This window comes from Crotalus tigris, unplaced genomic scaffold (genome assembly GCF_016545835.1).
Source record: "Crotalus tigris isolate CLP2741 ecotype Arizona unplaced genomic scaffold, ASM1654583v1 scf7180000019147.1630427, whole genome shotgun sequence".
Lineage (NCBI taxonomy): Eukaryota > Metazoa > Chordata > Lepidosauria > Squamata > Viperidae > Crotalus > Crotalus tigris.
In genome coordinates, this window is record NW_024097401.1 from 1331315 (window position 1) to 1351820 (window position 20506).

Below are 20506 nucleotides of genomic sequence, written 5' to 3' on the forward strand. Positions count from 1 at the left end.
AATGTCTCAGGGGCTGCCCCGAAGAAGAGGGAGTCAAGCTATTCTCCAAAGTGCCTGAAGGCAGGACAAGAAGCAATAGATGGAAACTAATCAAGGAGAGAAGCAACCTGGAACTAAGGAGAAACTTCCTGACAGCTAGAATAATTAACCAGTGGAACAACCTGCCTCCAGAAGTGGTGAATGCTCCAACACTGGAAGTTTTTAAGAAGAGACTGGACAGCCATTTGTCTGAAATGGTATAGGGTTTCCTGCCTGAGCAGGGGGTTGGACTAGATGACCTCCAAGGTCCCTTCCAACATCATTATCATCATCATCATCTATTCATTAGATATGAACCTCAGTCAACTGAACATTCAAATTGGCTGGTGCTGATGGTTGACACGGGTTGCTCCCAGCATCCTAGGTGTCAGCCAGGTACCTCCTTAAAATATAAGATGTTCCAAGTAGCGTAGTTTTTTGTAACATTGTTGGAGTTATTGCAGGAAGCTGCAGTTTCTTGATGTATTTTGCAAAGTTTTTGGACATAGTTCCCAGTGCCCAAATGACAATGGGTATCACTGTTACATGTTTCATACATAATCGCACAGTTTCATTAACATCATCATCATCATCCTTCCTAAGATTTAGCTTCCGAGGTCAGTAAAACGAGGACCCAGATTGTTGGGGGCAAAATGCTGACTCTGTAAACTGCTGAGAGAGGGCTGTAAAGCACTGTGAAGCGGTATATAAGTGCTATACACGCTATAGTTATTATCTTTGCTGTTGCTTTTTCTTCTCAGGAGCCTCTAGATCAGTGGTTCTCAACCTTTTTAATGCCGCGACCCCCAACTGGTCGTAAGTAGAGGATTACTCAACTGGTGCAGCACCGTTTGCAGAATGGGACTTTTGGCGGGCTCAGCAGGGCAGAGACAGCCTGGACAATTCCTATTGGCTTTTGAAAGCCAATAGAGTTAGACTCTATTCAAGAGAGTCTATTCTATTGGCTTTCAAAAGCCAATAGAATAAAAGGGAGTAGCACAGCTAAGGAAAAGGGGGAAAAAATGGCGGACTGCGTTGTTTGGCGACCCCCGTGAAATGGTCGTTCACCCCAAATGGGGTCACGACCCATAGGTTGAGAACCACTGGGCTAGATGAAATGGGCAGCACACAAATTGAATGAATGAATGAATGAATGAATGAATGAATGAATGAACGAACGAGTAGCATACAGCCCTTCCATGCTCTATAGCACACATGGCAACTGGGACTGACAGCATTGCTATTGCCATGCAGCACAGTCACGTGATGTCACACTTAATGACTGCATACCTTTGTCTATTTATATTATTCCAGATCATCTCAGTTTAAAGAGGAGCCTAAGAGCTACGTAGGGACCAACATAAGAAAGGTAAGATCCAAAATGGTGAATACTGCTTTGCTTTTAAGTGCACCTCCACGCTCCTCCTCCTCCTCCTTGTCATGTTTGTTGCAGGGGCTATTTATTTCACTGTATGTGCCATTTGACATCTACAGTGTCTCTGACTGATGGATGGATGGATGGATGGATTGGGTGCCCTGCTATTGATTCTTAGCAGACACATACATTTTCTCCTTGGTGATCTATCTCTAACGTGAGCTTTCAGGTGTTCCACCCATCACTACTGTACTGAGTTCATCCACCTTGCTGCTGGTTATCCTCTTTCACCTTTCTATTAAATACTTCTTCAGAAAGCTAGGTCTTTGCAGAACGTGTCTGAAGTAGGATAATTTGAGACCGGTCAGAGGTGCCTTGAGTGAGAACTCTGGGTCGATTTGTTTGATGGTTTATTTGTTTGTTTTCTTGGCTGTCCACCCCACCTTCTGAGCGCCAGGACCCATGGAAAGGCAGAGGCCTACCCTTTGGCCAGGATTGCAGTGAATTGTCCCACACGGTGAATCAAGCCAGGGTGATTTTTTCCCACGGTGAATCGCCTGGGGCTAGGCGGTGGGGGAGGAGTGGCAGGGGAGGGGCAAAGGCTGGCGGGAGAGAAATTCCCACAGTGGGTCGGCTGGGATTGCGGGGGGGGGGGGTTAGAATAAAGCAGGCGGGGTCAGGCAACTGCAGCCAATTGTCATAGACCTCCTGCCAATCTTCACGGTCTCCTTGCTTCCTGCTGCTGACAAGGTATATTTGCCCTGGTTCTTTGCACCAAGAAGCCACTTTGAATCATGCTGCTGAGTCAGGTTGGGGCTGGGTTTCCCGGCGCACCATAGTTCTGCAGCTGCCGTCCGTTTGTGGCTGATGCTGGGCTTCGTAGTGCTGCAGCTTAGGAGCTGCTTCTTGCTTACTTGCCTACAGGTAGTTTTTACTTAAATTGCTTAGCAATTGTTTGAGTTAACGAGGCATCTTCTCAGAGGTACTTGCAACCCTTTTGTCAAGTTCCTGTGACTGTAGCCTCCTCTCTGCAGGCACATGATTCCATTCTGGGTACTTGGCAATCGGCTTGTATTTATGGCCATTTGCAGCATCCTAGGTGACTGCTATCCTGCTCCATGGAGTAGAGAGTTGGACTCTGACCGAAGGCCACCTGAAGAGACTGGAAGCATTTGAAATGTGGATTTACAGGCGGCTGTTATGTATACGCTGGGTTGACAGGATCAGAAATGAGGAAATGATAAGCCGCCTGGGAAAGCCAAGGGAAATCATCAAAACAATTAAAAAACGAAAATTAGAATATTTCGGACATGTGATGCGACATCCAGAAAAATACGGCATACTCCATTTAATCCTCTGATAAAAACAGGATCGCCAACATGATCGCCAACGTCCGATAACGGATATGGAAGAAGAAGAAGTGACTGCAGTTTTCTGCATTGTTTTGCCAATTTCCAGTGTTTATTGGGGGAAAAAAATTCCCATTGATGAAAATGGATTCGCTTAAACGCTCCAGTGTTTTAACAGTTGTGGCGTTCAGTTAATGCCACTGCAAAAAATGCTTGTCGATCAGGAATGGTCACGTGACCTGCTGAATGACTGCCACAACCTGTGTAATTCTAAGCTCAGTTATGTTTGTAAGTTGAGGAGTAAGTCCTCTTTGCTTCCTGCAGCCCTTGGGACTGTCACTCAGTTTCCCATAGTCACAGCTCTGAAGATGTTGCTTGCTTGCTTTTGCTTTTTGGGATGCCCTGCCCTGGGACTGGGTTTCTTGGCACACCACGAGAAGTAGAAGCAAGGAACAACCCCAGCCAGAAACAGCCATGGAATTCTAAGAAGCCAGCCCAGCAGTGTTGTTTGTGCTTAAGGGGCTTTTTGGAGTGAAGGGCCAGGCCTCATCAACAGCAGAAGCAAGAAGACAGAGAAAGTCATCTGGGACAGTGGAGAATAGGGCAGCAGGACCCCCAAAGTGCATAGATGGGGAGAGAAAGGCAGGTGGAGGGACTTGAAGTGCCTTTATGGTACAGGCAGGCTGCCAAGCACCTGGATTTTGATTACATGATTGTTGGGTGCATTATACAGTGGTTATACCAGGGGTAGGCCACCTCGGCTCTTTTATGACTCGTGGACTTCAACTCCCAGAATCCCTGAGCCAGCCATGCTGAGGGGAAAGGGAGAGGTTTCCATGCTGAGCCGTGCTGGCTCAGGAATTCTGGGAGTTGAAGTCCACGCATCATAAAAGAGCCAAGGTTGCCTACCCCTGGGTTATACAGTGGCTATAACTTCCAGATACAGGTTGTAAGTCCCTTGGTTCAGCACCATCATTAACTTCAAACTGGACAAATGGTTGTACGTTGAAGATGACTTGCACAATACTTAGCTTGCAAAGTTTTTTTTTTTAAAATAATGGTTTTGTTTTGTTTGGTGCCTTTGAATCTGGATAAAGGTCTAGCAATTTCATGCTATTTTCTTGCAAGATGTTCAATAATAATAATAATAATAATAATATTAATAAGAATAATAAAAAGTTAGAGGTCATCTAGTCCAACACAAAACCCTATATCATTTCGGACAAATGGCTGTCCAGTCTCTTCTTAAAAACCTCCAGTGTTGGAGCATTCACCGCTTCTGGAGGCAGGTTGTTCCACTGGTTAATTGTTCTCACTGTCAGGAAGTTTCTCCTTAGTTCTAGGTTGCTTCTCTCCTTGGTTAGTTTCCATCTGTTGCTTCTTGTCCTGCCTTCAGACGCTTTGGAGAACAGCTTGACTCCCTCTTCTTTGGGGCAGCTCCTGAGATATTGGAACACCGTTATCATGTCCCCCCTCGTCCTTCTCTTCGTTAAACTAGTTGCCCATTGCCTTCTTCCTAAGGTTTAGAGAGATTGACTGTCTCCAGGTTGCTTTGTGCTCTAGAAGGAACAAGAACCGTTTTCTAGCCTGTTGTCTTAACCACTACATCAAATTGGATCTCTAGCTTATAAGTTTTTAGAATACAGTTTTAAAATAAAATAAACTAAAATAATAAATAAAATAAAATAATAAATAAAATAAAATAAAATAAAAATGCAGCCTTTTAACTGAGAAAGGGGATTCTGGAAATCAATTTCCCAACATGTTCAACAATACTTCCCTTTCTGTATTGGGGAACTGTTATACTTTGATAATAGAGGGTTTATTTATTTATTTATTTATTTATTTATTTTATCTATATGTCAATATACATCACATATCCGAAAGCCGGGTTAACTCCGAAATCCACCAAATCAATTTGGAGCTATACTCTACGTGTGTATATATATGCTGTACTGTTGGAGCATGAGTTCCTGGATCAAATAAAACTGGCAGGGGTATTGTTTTGAGCTACTAGACCAGTGGTTCTCAACCTTTTTAATGCCGCGACCCCCAACCGGTCGTAAGTCGAGGACTACTCAACCGGTCATAAGTCGAGGACTACTCAACTGGTGCATCACCGTTTGCAGAATGGGACTTTTGGCGGGCTCAGCAGGGCAGAGACAGCCTGGACAATTCTTATTGGCTTTTGAAAGCCAATAGAATTAGACTCTATTCAAGAGAGTCTATTCTATTGGCTTTCAAAAGCCAATAGAATAAAAGGGAGTAGCACAGCTAAGGAAAAGGGGGAAAAAATGGCGGACTGCGTTGTTTGGCGACCCCCGTGAAATGGTCGTTCGACCCCAAATGGGGTTCCGACCCACAGGTTGAGAACCACTGTAGTAGAATATTGTCGCCATTCTTCTGGCTACAGGAGACCTGTGTTTATTATTCGCAGTTGAAGATGAGAGCAGGAGGGATGAGTGATTCATCAAAATGGAAGAAGCAGAAACGATCACCAAGGAACTCTTGTCATGTAACGAAGGTACCTCAAGGAACAGAACAGTCAGCTGCCAATGGCACAGGTATGGCAAATATTTTTTTTATTTACTAAAATGTATGTACTCTAATTCTGGGTAATCGCTGAGAAAGAGCACCCATTTGCACCCATTTTCCTGTTTCCATGAAACAAGAAACATTCTTGCATGTAGATTGTGAGGATCGAAGAACTTCGAGCAGTCACTAAGCAAACTGTTGTAAGTTGAGGACTACCTGTACTTTTATCACTTTTTTCCTTTTTTTTTTTTTTTGGTCATCAAGTTTTTGATACCTTGCTAGGTGGACTGGTGGTACTCAAATATTGCCGTATCCTAAAAGTGAAAAGGTTGAAAAGCCCTGGTTTAGCATACCTAGTGGCGAAAAGAGTCTTTTTATATGGTGTATGGCAGTGGTGGCCAACCTATGGCATGCGTGCCAGAGGCGGCACTCAGAGCCCTCTCTGTGGGCATGTACGCCATTGCCCCACCCTGCCTCCCCGTGTGGCCCCCTCCTGATCAGCAGCCCCCCTGGAGGAGAGTTGCCCTTGGGCGCGGCCTCCACAGCCAAGGACATGGCAGCCGGGCAGTAGGGACAAGACTCCACCCTTGCGCCCTGTTTTGTGCAGATGATGCTGCGGGGCGCCGGTGGAGGGTGTGGCCATTGGCGCTGCAGGGCCGTCTGGGCAATTTGCTGCGGTAGGCCATGGAGGCGATAAGTGGCCCTGTGGGTGGGCGGGGCGGGAGTGGGATGGGCAGGGGCAGGGCACTCGGTGTCTAAAAGGTTCGCCATCACTGGTGTATAGTATAAAGCTATTACAGGGTCTAGTTGTTCTGCTTCGGATACTGCCTCCTCCCAGAAGATAACAAACAAACAAAAAAAACAACAGTCCTGAACAGGATCTGTAGTATCCCAAACAATACTGCAGAACCTGGACAAGCATTGCTTATATGCTATGTCCTGGATAGAAGGAGGTGAATTTCCAATAATCTTTCCTGCCATCTGTCAACGCTGCTTAATATTGAATATTCTTGCTTTGACAAAATACGCAGAACTGTCTGGTATTTGTAGAGTTAATTCAGATGACAGAGAAAAGGGAGGGGAAATAACAAAAGCCCGGGAAAAGGAAGGGAAGGGAATCTCTGCCCTCTGGGCTAATTGGAAGATGTGACTTGTGACTGCAAGATAAGGGAGGGGTTTAGCAAGAAAAGTTAGAGGCCAGCAAGAGGAATTCAGATTCTGGCATAAACCTCCATGATGCGCCCTCAATTTGTAACACTGGTAATAAAGACTTTAGGATAAACATGCCTGGAAGTTCTTTGAAGTGTTTCATTAGTCGGAACCATGACACCATCCTCACCACGCTCTTGCACAGCCTTCCTGTCCGAAACAGTGCTACCTCCAAACCACACAGTAATACAATACAATATGACCAGGATGCTTTCAGCTGTCCCTCAGTAGAAAGGGGGAAGGATAGGGGAAGGGACATGTGCTCTTCTCATAGGATGCAGACAATGCAGACACTGCTGTGCCTACTTCACCAGTGTCTCACTGTTCAATGCCCAGCTAACCTGCTTGTCAGCTGCACACCCAAAAACGTGATACTACTGCCTTCACCGTTGAATTGTTAATACAGGTGTATGGCCGTGCCTGCCTTTTCTGAAATCGACAATGATCTCTTCCCCCCCCCTTACATTTAAAATCAGGCTCTTTTTATTACACCAGTTCATCAAACCTTCTAACTCAGTGGTTCTCAACCTTTTTAATGCTGGACCCCCAACCAGTCATAACTCGAGGACTACTCAACCGGTCGTAAGTCGAGGACTACTCAACTGGTGCAGCACCGTTTGCAGAATGGGACTTTTGGCGGGCTCAGTAGGGCAGAGACAGCCTGGACAATTCCTATTGGCTTTTGAAAGCCAATAGAATTAGACTCTATTCAAGAGAGTCTATTCTATTGGCTTTCAAAAGCCAATAGAATAAAAGGGAGTAGCACAGCTAAGGAAAAGGGGGAAAAAAATGGCGGACTGCGTTGTTTGGCGACCCCCGTGAAATGGTCGTTCGACCCCAAATGGGGTCCCGATCCACAGGTTGAGAACCACTGCTCTAACTCCTTCCGGTAATCGCCCTCATTATCATCCTGAATAAGGCCCATCACTGTTGTATCATCTGCATATGATTGGGTAGCAAACCTTGCACGACAATCATAATATGGCTGAGTAGCAAATCTTGCACAACAGTCATGAGTCAGTAAGGTGAACAAATACTGTAAAAGAGGTTCCAATGATTCTATAACCATAAAAGTCACAGTGGAATGGGTATCAGTACATATGCCATTGTTGTCTAGACTAGGTCTTCATAGAGGGAAATGGGACACATTAATACATTAAAAATACCGTATTTTCCGGCATATAAGACGACTTTCTAAAGCATGCAAATCGGCTCCGAAGTTGGGGGTCGTCTTATACGCCGAGTCGTCTTATATGCCGGAAATTACGGTAGTTTGCGGCATAAAAGACGACTTTCTAGGCATGCAAATCGGCTCCGAAGTCGGGGGTCGTCTTATACACCAACTTGTCTTATATGCCGGAAATTATGGTAATCACAGGTCACAAAGAAATCGCCAATGGGCTGGTCAGCTATTTGGCAATAGGAAGGGAGCTGGTGATCTAAGACCTGGAGAGACTGGAGCCATTCAGCATGTTTTTTGTCTCCTTGACCGTGACAGTGTTTGGCAACAGTGGATTTATTGAATTTTCAAACAAATTTCTGGTGACATGTCTTAATATATGGATTCTCTTCAGGGGCAGCCCCATGTAGATTGCATTGCAGTAGTCTAATCTGGAAGTGACAAGGGCATGAGTGACTAAGCAGGGCCTGCCGATCCAGGAATGGTCACAACTGGAGCACAAGAGAAAGGTGTGCAAAAGTGTTTTAGCCTTGACTGCCACCGGGCTCCTTGAGCAGGAGTTGTGAGTATAGAAAGACCCCCAGAGCGCATACATGACCTGTCTGAACAGTGCAATCTCATCCAGCACCAAAGATGGCATAGTCCTTGAACCAGTGGACCTCAAGTCAGAAGCCACTCAGACTCACCCAGAGTCAGCTGAAGCCTGTTGTTCCCCATCCAGATCCTCAAAGCCTCCAGAAACAGGGATAAGACATTCACAACATCACTTAATTTGTCAGGGCAGAGGTGTATAATTGGATAAAATCAGTATAGAAGTGAATTAGGGGGAGAAGTGGAAAATATATTAAGACATGTCACTGGTTTTCATGGTACTCTTAATAGTTTATAGAAGACATTAACATTTGCTTGAGGATAGTTTTAGTTATAAAAGTCAGCGAGAATAACTGTCACAGAAGTGAAACATTTTAAACTGTTTTATAAAAATGAAAACAGCCAAAAGGTCTTCTCCTATTTAATTTCAGAAGTCTGGAAACATTTTATTGTCTTTTTTCATCCTGTCTGAACACCTTAATTCTCTAGAGTTACAAGATTGTGGCAGGATAAAAATCAAATAATTGAATTGATATACGCTGGAATTCTCCGCTGAACATTCCGAATAAATAAACTTTGTTCTGATATCAGGGCTACTTAAGAAGATACATCTCATATATATTATATGTACATGAATCACTTTTGTCTCTGTCTACAACCTAGACTTTCTCTCACCAGATCAGAAATGTCAGAAAGTTTGTGATAATTTCAATGATTTTTGCCTTTATAATGTCTGTAGAAGATGTACGACCTAACACAATAAGTTGGCATAATAGAATATAGGAATATAGACTAGAATGCTAGTCCTTAAGCCAAACACATTTGTTTCCAAGAATTGTACAGCAATTTCAGGAATAATGGATGTTGGAAAAAGTCTCAGTTACTCTCTGAGTCATCTTTTTGGCCTGCAGGAATTGCTCCTTGGGTACTTCATACCTGATTTACTACATGAGTTGTGAGCTTCAACATAAATGCTTTTAAAAGAATACACATGTAAATCAACATTTGTGCAAGAACGTAGACAGACTTGGACAGGAATTCTGTAAATATTCTAATCTGGATTTGACTAGAAATATTCTGTTTTTAATTTTTCAGAATGTCTTTTTCATGCAGTATTTTTGGGGGTCAAAATTTTCTGCTTTATATAAGTTTGTGAGTTTCAAAGTTACATGTTTGGAGTTGGGAAGCCGGGATTTCATGCCTTTTTCTGTGAGGACTTTGGCTGTTGATACATAAAGTCATTAATCTTGAGGTACAAATAAAAGACAATGAAGTCTTTTATGAAGTGAATGCTGTTTTAATTCATTCCAGTGAGGTAGGCCACCCCTTGTTATAGTACCTGAAATAATGGATAACGGTGCGCATGTACCAGATACAAAAAAATAGAAAGAAGACACTATACTATAAATAAAGATATGATTAACATTGCTGCTATTTATTGTTCATAGGTGAGGACAGTGTCACTGATGTCCCTTCTCCAATTTCATCTGGAAATTCAGAAAACGTATCTTCTGCAGTTAGTCCTGTCACTGACAGTGGTGTAGAGTTGTCTCCCCCAATTCGCTCGAAGGATGATCTTACAGATTTACAACTTGTCAAATCTTTGGGAATCAGTACAACAATGCCCTTAACTGAGCTTAGAGCCAGAGAGCAGTTAGAACTACAGGTATGAATTTCTTTTACAGCTCAGCAGACCAAACAGTACTTTTATTTTATTCAGTTAGCCAACAATGTAATTTTAAGTAGCTTGGTTTTAATTTCCCCTCTAAACCAAAAGGAAGAGTCCATTAAGAAATTAGCATGTGAAAACGATGATTAATATTAGCTAAAAGACGCTGAAACAAAAATAATAGAGTGATGGATACATCACTGCATTTTCTGAGTAGCCCTGTAAATAAGTGTAAAAGTAATAAGATGCAAAATAGTTTTCTGTGTATGTGAATTTGAAACACTTTCTGAAACTTGCAGAATAATTATTATAATTAAAAACAATAAAAACCCCACTGTATTTCAAACATTAATATCTGCTAGGTCTTCTCAAGCATAGTTTGTATTACCAGAATTATTTTTCAACACTGACCTTACACTATTTGGACTGGTTTGGATTATGAATATCACAAATCTTTTAAGGTGAAGAGCAGTTTTACAGTTGGGACAAATTGCCTACATAAATTTTTGAACAGACTATAGGCAAACTGGATGACTGTGAAATGTTTAAGAATATCATTTCCAGTTTCTCTCGTCTTTGGCAAGATTGGTGGAAGTTGAAATTTAAACTTTGAAAAGGCTTTTACCGTTGAATATATTACTATTCTTAAAGTGGTTAGAAACAGAAAATCATTTGCTGCTGTTGTAGGTGCAAGCCGCAGCTGAGTCATTTTAATTAGGAAGACTGATTTTTTTTCTTTTAGGGTATGGTTTATGTATGTCAGTGAAGTAGTATATGGAAAGACTTGTATCCTGTAGCAATATTAGCCTGTGCTAATTTTCTGCCTTATTATCTTTGTGATTAAAGAATGAATATCATCAGAGGGAAAAGACTCCATCTGCCTCCGTAGAATCCATCCCAGAGGTTCTTGAAGAGTGCACCTCTGTAACTGAACACTCAGATTCTGTTTCAATTCATGACATGGACTACGTAAACCCTCGAGGAGTACGATTTACTCAGTGTTCTCAAAAAGAGGGTGAGTGCATTGAGAAAATGTAATAGTAATTTCGGTTTTCATCTTATGTCAGTGATGGCGAACCTTTTAGAGACCAAGTGCCCCAAAACTGGCCCCGCCCCTGCTTCACCCCCCTGCCCCGCCCCCATTCCGGCCCCCAGCCCGCCTGCCCGCAGGGCCACTCACGGATCACCCAGGCAGCCCAGCAGTGCCATGGCGGCCACGCCCTCTGCCCACGCCCCACAGCATCAACTGTGCACGATGGGGTGTGAAGGTAGAGTCTTGTCTACGCTGTCTGGCTGCCATGTCCTTGGCTGCGCTGCTCCGCCTGGGCCACTCTCGGGGGCGACTCTCCTCCAGGGGGGCTGCTGGTGAGGGGGTCGCGGGGGGAGGCGAGGCTGGGGCAACGGCACGTGTGCCCACAGAGAGGGCTCCGAGTGCCGCCTCTGGCACGCGTGCCCTAGATTCGCCACCACTGTCCTATGTCATTAAAAATATCCAAATACCATTAATTTGCCACCATCAAGAATAATGTATTTCTGGAAGGATGCTGCTCTGGAGTGCCATAGTTGCAATGTTTTTGCGTGTTCTCTCTTTCAAGGAACAACATTAGTCCCTTACGGATTGCCCTGTATTCGTGAACTGCTGCGTTTCCTCATCTCCCTCACTAATCCACACGACCGACACAATTCTGAGGTGATGATCCACATGGGTCTACAGCTACTCACAGTTGCTCTTGAATTGACGTGTGTGGCAAACTGCCCGTCTCTCCTAGAACTTGTAAAAGAAGAATTATGTCGGTATCTCTTTCAAGTAAGCATGAACACAATACCTTTCTCATGTTTTTAAAAGTATGGCCTGTACGTTAAATCATTTTGGAATAATTAGCTTAGATTGGAATGGTGGAAAGAATAGATTTATTTATATTCATTTATCTTTGAACTTTCCATTCATTTCCAGTTATTGAACATGGAGCGGCTCAATTTATATTCAGCTTCCCTACGGGTTTGTTTCCTTTTATTCGAGAAAATGAGAGAGCATCTGAAATTCCAGCTGGAGGTGAGCCTCTTGAAGTATGTTACCTAATCTTTGGAAGAAATTATTCCCATTTGGGGGGAAGGTCTGGGGACGTTTTGAAAAAAAATATTCTGGATCATTAAAATGCTCACTAGAAATCAAATCAAATCAAATCAACCTTTATTGTCAAAGTACAACATGTGTACAATGAGATTGGCTTCATATGCTGGGCATTTTTGTGTTCTTTTATTCTAATGTATTTGTTTATCATGATACATTTTATAATCAACATGTATCCTTGTTTTGAAACTCCAGTTGCAAAGCCTGGAATAGAAAAGTAAGAGTGGAGACCAAGAAAAGAAAGTATCACATATAATATTCACCCGTGTTATATATATCAATCACGTATATATCCTATAAACTGAAGTATATCCTGTATCTTTCTGCCAGATGTATATCAAGAAACTGATGGAGATCATCACAGTGGAAAGCCCCAAGATGATTTATGAAATGAAGGAGATGGCCCTGGAGGCCATAGTTCAGTTATGGAGGATTCCTAGCTTTGTAACTGAACTCTACATTAACTATGACTGTGACTACTACTGCGCTAACCTATTTGAAGATCTCAGCAAGCTGCTATCCAAGGTCCTGAAGAAGAATTTCTTTGGAGTTTTCAGTACAGTTACAAGCGCAAAATAATAATCCATGTTTATTTTGTAAGGAAAAATCTAGGAAACTTCTCCAAAAGGCTGCAGAAGTTCCCAGTTTGACTCACAAGTTCTACCCTCCTTGCTCATTCACTGTATAACCTGATCAAAGCTTTTCTATAGTCTAGAAATGCTTCAGAACCTTAAGTAGAGTCTTTTTAAAATCTTTACTCTAAAAGAAAAGGGCACCTTTTTCATGTTTCGTGACATGTAGGGAAGCACAGGTGTACTGGCGTATGGTCTGGGATTGGGCAATAGAAATGACTAGGCAAAACATTCAATACAAACTGGAGACATTACTATTAGGAATACTAGAGAAAAATGTAAGTAAAGAGGACACATATTTAATTATCCATGTGGTCACAGCAGCAAGGATACTATTTGCTCTAAAGTGGAAAGCAATGGAAGTACCAAGTGGGGAAGCACTAATAAAGAAAATTATGTATTGCGCAGAACTAGATAGGATAACTAAAAGATTAAAAAATCAGGAAGAAACAGAATTTTATCAAATATGGAATAAATTTTATAGATGGAGGGAAAACAATGGAGGTCACAGTAAAGAGATAAACTGAGATAGACACTAGAAATGTATAGTTGTATATAGGTATATTATGTAATTAATGTACAATATGGACTGACATGTCAGTCAAAGACGATTTACCATGTTCAATGTTTTTAATCCTTTTTTTTCTTTGTACTTAATAAAAATTTTATTTTTTTTTTTTAAAAATAAAATCTTTACTCTAGGTAGGAACATTTTCTGAAGAGAAATTCAGTTGGAATGGCCATTTCTAGTCTCGTACCTTTTCTTCAGAAAAATACAGTACCTCATACTATAATCAGGCTTTAAAACTTAACCATGATTGTTGGTGGAAATACTTTGAAATCTAACTGCAATAATGTATGCTTGAATTTATCCTGTTTATGGGGGAGAGAAAATAGATGTTAGGTCTGTGCGTAGGAAAAAAAAATCATTTTGGACTATGATTCTGATCACTGGCATGCTGTTTCCAGAATGCTTTCTTTAAAGTCAGTCTGACACTTGAGGACAAAATCTCCCTACCTGGTTAGGTGTGTACTATTTAGTATGTTATCCTTACTGTTTTCTTGGACAAAATATGAAAGTTTGGAACTGGGAATATCACATGAGGAATTCCTAACTACTGTGATTTCACTTTTTATCAAGGACGGTATAAAATCTAATACAGCGGTTCTCAACCTGTGGGTTGGGACCCCATTTGGGGTCGAACGACCATTTCACGGGGGTCGCCAAACAACGCAGTCCGCCATTTTTCCCCCCCTTTTCCTTAGCTGTGCTACTCCCTTTTATTCTATTGGCTTTTGAAAGCCAATGGAATAGACTCTCTTGAATAGAGTCTAATTCTATTGGCTTTCAAAAGCCAATAGGAATTGTCCAGGCTGTCTTTGCCCTGCTGAGCCCGCCAAAAGTCCCATTCTGCAAATGGTGCTGCACCAGTTGAGTAGTCCTTGACTTACGACCGATTGAGTAGTCCTCGACTTACGACCGGTTGGGGGGTCGCGGCATTAAAAAGGTTGAGAACCACTGATCTAATAGAAAGTAATGGAAGTTCAGATTCTTTCACAGTCTCACTGTGGATGGGAATACCTAGCCACAAATGTAAATTAAATTTGCAGTGAATTTCTAGACCTGCAACCAACCATAGGGACACTGCAGCAACCCCGTTTACCGTCCCCCCCCCCACCCTGGCCCTTAGGCCTGATTCCCACTCCAATAGGCTCCACCATTCTTCCTCACTTAACTTTTGAAGAGCTTTGAAGCCTTCCATAGTGCTAGAATGGGTTACTTCATTGCTCAGCCGCATGGCGTGATTCTGGAATTGTACGATGGTACACGCTGCTCCACTTTGCTGCCTTCTAGAATCTTTCTGCAGCACTGTGCCGGTTCGTTAAGGCAGCAAAACGGAATGGGTTGTTATTGGGCCTCATGGCAGCAATCCAGAAATAGCTGCCATTTTGCCCCTGTGGGCAGCTACAAGAGAAACCCCTCCATTTTGCTGCCTTAACGAACTTGCCCAGCAGGGCAGCAATTCGTTCCAACGCTTTGGAAGGCCTCAGAGCTCTTCAAAAGGTCAGTGAGGAGGAGAGTATGTGGCCCGGTGAGGTGGGAATCAGGCCTAAGGCTTGGGAACGAGTAGGAACGGGCAAAGGCCTGGATCCCTCCAAGGCACAGTATGTGAAAGGAGAGATGTCTCGGGAGGCTTTTGGAGTACTGAGACAGAGGGCCCTTGGCCTGTACTAGGCCTGCAAGGGGACCCCCCACTCCTGAGGCATCCCGTGCTCCAATTAATAACCTGCACATTAGTTTAACGATTGCTGTGGTGAGAGCAGGGTTGGGGGATCGTTAAGCGAGATGCTTCACTTGCAACATGCAACATGCAACCGTAATAGGAACTCTACTATGGTTGTATGGTAAGGACTACCCGTATTTCAGATTTTTCTGCTAGGAATATTAATGTAAATAGTCCAGCAAGCGTATATTCCCCCACAAAGCATGTAAAATCTTCTGAGTAGAAACCTAGCTTTATGTACTGAGTCAACAGTGTTTTAAGATACAAAAAAACCTAATCTTGGGGGGGGACTTGGGTTTAAGGATGGCAAAAAGTTATGAAGGCTTGAATAGCTGTGTAGAACTAAGTTAAATAGAAGCTTTTATGTAAATTTCCATATGCAGTTGGATATATAGCCTTATTTATGCTTGATTTTTCAGAATGCTTTTCCTGTTTCTGGACAACTGTACACTACTCATTTGCTCTCACTTGAAGCATTGTTGACGGTGACCGATCAGATTGAAGCACGATGCCAAGCCAAAGTACTCAGGGGCATCTATCAGCAAGAGAAAGAAATACTAAAACCAAATACAGAAGTTATCAATAACATCAGAGAAGCAAGTGAGAAATCCTTTATTTGATATCTTCTTCTTAACCACATGGTGACATTTGTCACTCTTGACCCTGTTGTAGGCAACAATTGTTCTGTTCCATGTTGTCCGTCGTAATTGTCGATAGGCAATTACGTCTATGAACTCTGAAACCTTCTTATGTCTATGGTAGTATTTTCCCGTTCAAGGTCTACTTTCATTTTTAATTTTGCAGTCAAATTTAGCAAGGGACATACACATTTGGGACACCAATATTTGAGGGAGTGCCTTTTGTTATATGTACCCACTTGAACGTTAATAACCTCATTACTCATTTGTAAATTAATAAAGATAAGTCCTCTTTAAGAGGGCATTTGAGTAGCAGTGATTGCTAATAATAGCAATAATTGTTATAAGCCAGTGATGGCGAACCTTTTAGAGACCCAGTGCTCAAACTGCAACCCAAAACCCACTTATTTATCACCGGGTGCTGGGTGAGCATGGCTGTGGTGGTCATGGCAGACTGGGTGGGTGGGGCCAAGGCAGCGAGGGCCAGTCCCTCTCCATCTCCGGGGCATGGCACGCGTGCCCACAGACAAGACTCTGAGTGCCGCCTCTGGCACGCGTGCCATAGGTTCGCCACCACTGTTACAAGCATTATTTAATGCTTCGAATTGCTTTTTGTTTTCACCAGTATCTTTATGGATGTTTTTAGTTTTAGTTTTATGCATTGTAAGCCATTGAGAATCATAAAAATATGTGGCCTACAAAAACAGATGATAGACAGACAGACAGACACTTTTCTTATCCTATAGTTTCTGAAGAACTGCAAACAAAACTTAAATCATCCACTGCAGAATTACCGGAGACGTGTTCATTGAATAATGACTCCTTGGTGACTTCCCACTTGAAACAGCAAGAATGTGTGAATTCAGATATGGAAAAAGATACAGGTAAATTTGATTTTTAGTTTAATAGGGGAACAGTGAAGCATATAAATAATAATGCACTTGGTTTTGTCGTACCTCATTCTAGTTGGCTGTGAATAAGACTGGTGAATGATTTGGGGACTTTTCATATATTAGTATGGTATATATGTGTACCATATATATGTATTTATTTTATTTTATTTTATTTATGAGACTTATATACCGCTTTAAGTGCAAGCAGTCTCTAAGCGGTGTACACCAGTAAGCAATGTATATATATATTTACATTGCCCCCAACAATCTGGGTCCTCATTTTACCTACCCCGGAAGGATGGAAGGTTGAGTCAACCTTGAGCCGGTGAGATTTGAACCGCTGACCTGCTGAACACAGTCAGCTAAAGTGGCCTGCAGTACTGCACTCTAACTGCTATGCCACCTCGGCTCTTGGTATGTATGGTATATTTGGTGTTTTATCCCATACATAGTATATTGCTATATATCCCTTTCATCCTTTTTTCAGTGGTTGGGACTTCACTGTGTTTCTACCGCAAAATTCTAGCAAATATTTTTTTGTATTGTCCCTTCTCTATTTTAATATATACAGCTGAATCTCAAGATCCTGTTTTGTTTTTTTTTGTTGTTAACTAATAATCTCTGTCAGAATTGTGGCCGATAAAAAAGTGCAGCACTGCTGGGTTGTGAAGTTTAAAATTGTTTTCATGGATTATTATCAGCAATGCGAGCTATTTGAAAGGCTCTACTGTAAAAGCAGCCAAATTTTGTTTTAGCAGAAAAGGTCGTCCCGAGAAAGCCTACTCGATTTTCCTGCTTCCTACCTACAACACAAGAACTGATCATGATTAAGAATAAAAAAAAGGTATGGCATGTTGTTTCTGAAGCATTTATATGTATATGGCCATTATGCATACAGTAAAGATGTGGAGTTCATTCTTAAATACAATAGTATATATAGGCATAAAAGAAGAAAGGGGGATCAAATCTGAATATGCCATTCTTAACCCCCCATCTTCCTCAGAGAGCATGTGACTGCAGGATGCTGCAACTGTCATAAATGTGCAACAGTTGCCAAATGCCCAAATCATGATCACGTGACTGTTGAGGATCCTGCGATAATCATAAGCGAGAACTGGTCTTAAGCCACGTTTTTAGCACCAACTTCAAACAGTCACTAAACAAAGAAGTGGTAAGCAAGGACTACTTGTAGAAGAATAAAAAGAAAGAAGGAAGGATAAATAGAGAAATAGAAAGAAAAACAAGAATATAAATAAAGAAAAAAACATACAAAGAAGTGATTTCCCGCCTTATCACAAATATAAACAATTTTATTAGTTTATCACATACTCTTAATATGCAATAAATGATCTCTTCTTCCCCATCCCATCTCTTGTCTATAAACAAATCCATAAAGCATTATCATTTCAGTCCTAGTGTCATCAAAAATCCATTAAGAGTGATAGCAAACTGTTCCTTAAATTGGAAGTGAAATTGTTTCTTAAGAAAGAGTCGAGCGAGAGAGAGAGAGAGATGCTGCAAAGATCACTTGGTTGCTGCTGTCTGATTTAAAGTTCTCTCATGCAGCATTACTCTTAGTCCACCATGTACTGTTATCAGGCATAGAAAGTGGTGTAAGTGTGGGCATTAGTCAAAATACATTAGTCAATGTATTTCTAAATCATTGCTAAACATGGTAGCTGCTAAGTAAGAAAATGACTATATTGAATTTTACTAATGTAAAACTGATTGTATGGAATAAGGTCTAAAAGTGGTCTCCAGATCTAAAGATTAAAGAAGAACATACTCTCTGTACAGACAGTAATATGACAGTGGGGCTGAACCTATGGCACGGGTGCCAGAGGCTGCACTCAGAGCCCTCTCGGTGGGCACGCGTGCCATCGCCCCAGTCCTAGGCCTTCAGCTGGGTTTTATAAAACCTTTTCGCTTTAGGCCTCCGCCGCCGTGTGCAAAAAAAAAAAGGTTCAATCAATCAGTCAATTTCAACTTCTCGTGGGAAAAAAAAAAGATCTTGCAAAGTTGGAATTGATTGATTGAACTTTTTAGTCTCACCCAGTCTGCTGTTACCACCGCAGCCACGCCCAACCAATGGGCCACACCCAGCCAATGGGCCACACCCACCCAGCACCCGACGATGCATAAGTGGGTTTTGGGTTGCAGTTTGGGCACTCGGTCTCTAAAAGGTTCCCCATCACTGGCCTATGATTTGTATAAGAGCAATCTCACTATAAAGTATAACTCAATCTATTCATTCGTTTGACTTTTTAAAGCTGTTGATAAGTGGCTCAGAGCAGTTCAACCAAAAGCCAAAAAAAGGAATACAGCTTCTTCAGGAGAAAAATCTCTTGTCTACCCCAATGGATAACAATCAAGTGGGCAAGTGGCTGAGAGAAAATCCGAGACTGGACAAGAAAATGATTGGGGAATTTGTGAGCGATCGAAAAAATGTCGATTTGCTCGATAGTTTTGTCAGGTGAGTAGAAATGTTTCTTTAAACACAGGAGAGAAGCAAGCTAAGAGAAACCTAGAATGGGGAATAATGGTTGGTTGATTTTCCTACAATTATAAAATTGCAAAGGACCTAGGAAATAATTAGAAATTATGCTTGCTGTGCTATTTTATGGGGATGTACGTATGTATGTATGTATGCATGTATGTATGTATGTAATTTGGAACTTACCAATTTACCTTTTGTGAAATAGAGCAGCTGTTCATTCTAAAACAGTATAGCTCTTTCTCTTTATAGTTAGATAATTTAGTTACCGTGTTTATATTTTACTTTACTCTTGAGACCTCAGGATAGCATACATGGGAGCCTCTCTTGTTTTAGTCCCATAATCATCTTGTGAGTTAACATTGAGCTTAGAATTTAGAACTTCGTGTCAGAGAGTTGGAAAAGATCTTGGAGGTGTTCTAGTAAAACATCTTTCTTGAGCAGAAGACCATAGACCAGTAGTGGCGAATCTATGGCACGCGTGCCAGTAGTGGCACTCAGAGCCCTCTCTGTGGGCACGCGCACCATGCCCCGGAAATGGCAACCATCTCTCTTCAACCATCTGCCTGCTAACTGGCCGAGGTCCCACATGGCCGGATGCATCCCAGCACCCATGCGCTCGCTGGCCTCTCTGTGCAGGGACCAATGGTGTCAGGCAGCAGCCACCCCGGCCCCTGCCTCACCTCGCCCTGTGACAATGACACCCCTGCCTTGCCTTGCCTCATCTCACCCCGCAGGATGAGCCTCTTGCCCACCGCCCCACCTGCCAGAGACCCCCTGGATTTCCCCCAACCCTGCCTGGCCCCCACAGGCGTCCCTCCCCACGAGCAACATCGAGGTGATCACGCCCACCTTGGCCACACCCACCCAATCTGCCATTGTAACGATGCTAAGAAAAAGACTCAGGCATGTCTTGGGCAGAGGTTTGAAGCTGCATGACACATCTTCACACAGCTTCTCCAACTCTGAGTTTATTCTTTTTTATATACTTTTTACATACATCGGCTTTACCATTAACTGCTGACATTTTACATTTAGAAGTTTAACCTTTAGTTGTTGACATAAAGTAATTGAAAAATTCCTTCATATAAGCAATTATTTTCTAGTAACACATTACCTGTTGAGAGCAGGTAAAACAAATACAGGTAAATTAGGAAAGGAGAAAGAACTGATAAAGACAAGAAGAGATAAAGACAGGAAGAGATAAGGGGGAACTTATTATTTAGGTAGGTAAGATATTAAGTCAAAAGGGGGTGATCTTTTGGCTGCTTCCTTGGGACAAAGGGTATCAAAAGGTTATGAGGTTTGTGGGGAGCAATGCACGGCAGTTTGCTGCACGTGCAAATTCCTCCACATGCCATGACCACCACAGCCACGCCCATCTGTCACCCGGCGATAAATAAAGTGGGTTTTGGGTTGCAGTTTGGGCACTCGGTCTCTAAAAGGTTCGCCATCTCTGCCATAGATCATTCCGGGCAAATGCCTGTCTAATCTCTTCTTGAAAATC

The 20506-nt window shown here is 42.3% G+C and overlaps 1 protein-coding gene across 6 annotated transcripts in view; it reads left to right on the plus strand.

The window, feature by feature from the left end:
* The window catches only part of GBF1 (golgi brefeldin A resistant guanine nucleotide exchange factor 1), a 123038-nt gene that overhangs the window by 40704 nt on the left and 61828 nt on the right, over positions 1–20506 (plus strand). For 2 of the 6 annotated variants that reach the window (XM_039360044.1, XM_039360042.1), the window contains exons 8-18: positions 1333–1387; positions 5180–5306; positions 9706–9923; positions 10773–10941; positions 11522–11733; positions 11881–11979; positions 12388–12582; positions 15394–15574; positions 16359–16496; positions 17261–17349; positions 18776–18978. In XM_039360044.1, coding sequence (XP_039215978.1) covers positions 1333–1387; positions 5180–5306; positions 9706–9923; positions 10773–10941; positions 11522–11733; positions 11881–11979; positions 12388–12582; positions 15394–15574; positions 16359–16496; positions 17261–17349; positions 18776–18978 — 1686 coding nt within the window. The remainder of the gene's footprint in view (positions 1–1332; positions 1388–5179; positions 5307–9705; positions 9924–10772; positions 10942–11521; positions 11734–11880; positions 11980–12387; positions 12583–15393; positions 15575–16358; positions 16497–17260; positions 17350–18775; positions 18979–20506) is intronic. The other 4 variants (XM_039360046.1, XM_039360048.1, XM_039360043.1 and 1 more) reach the window with 3 other exon arrangements.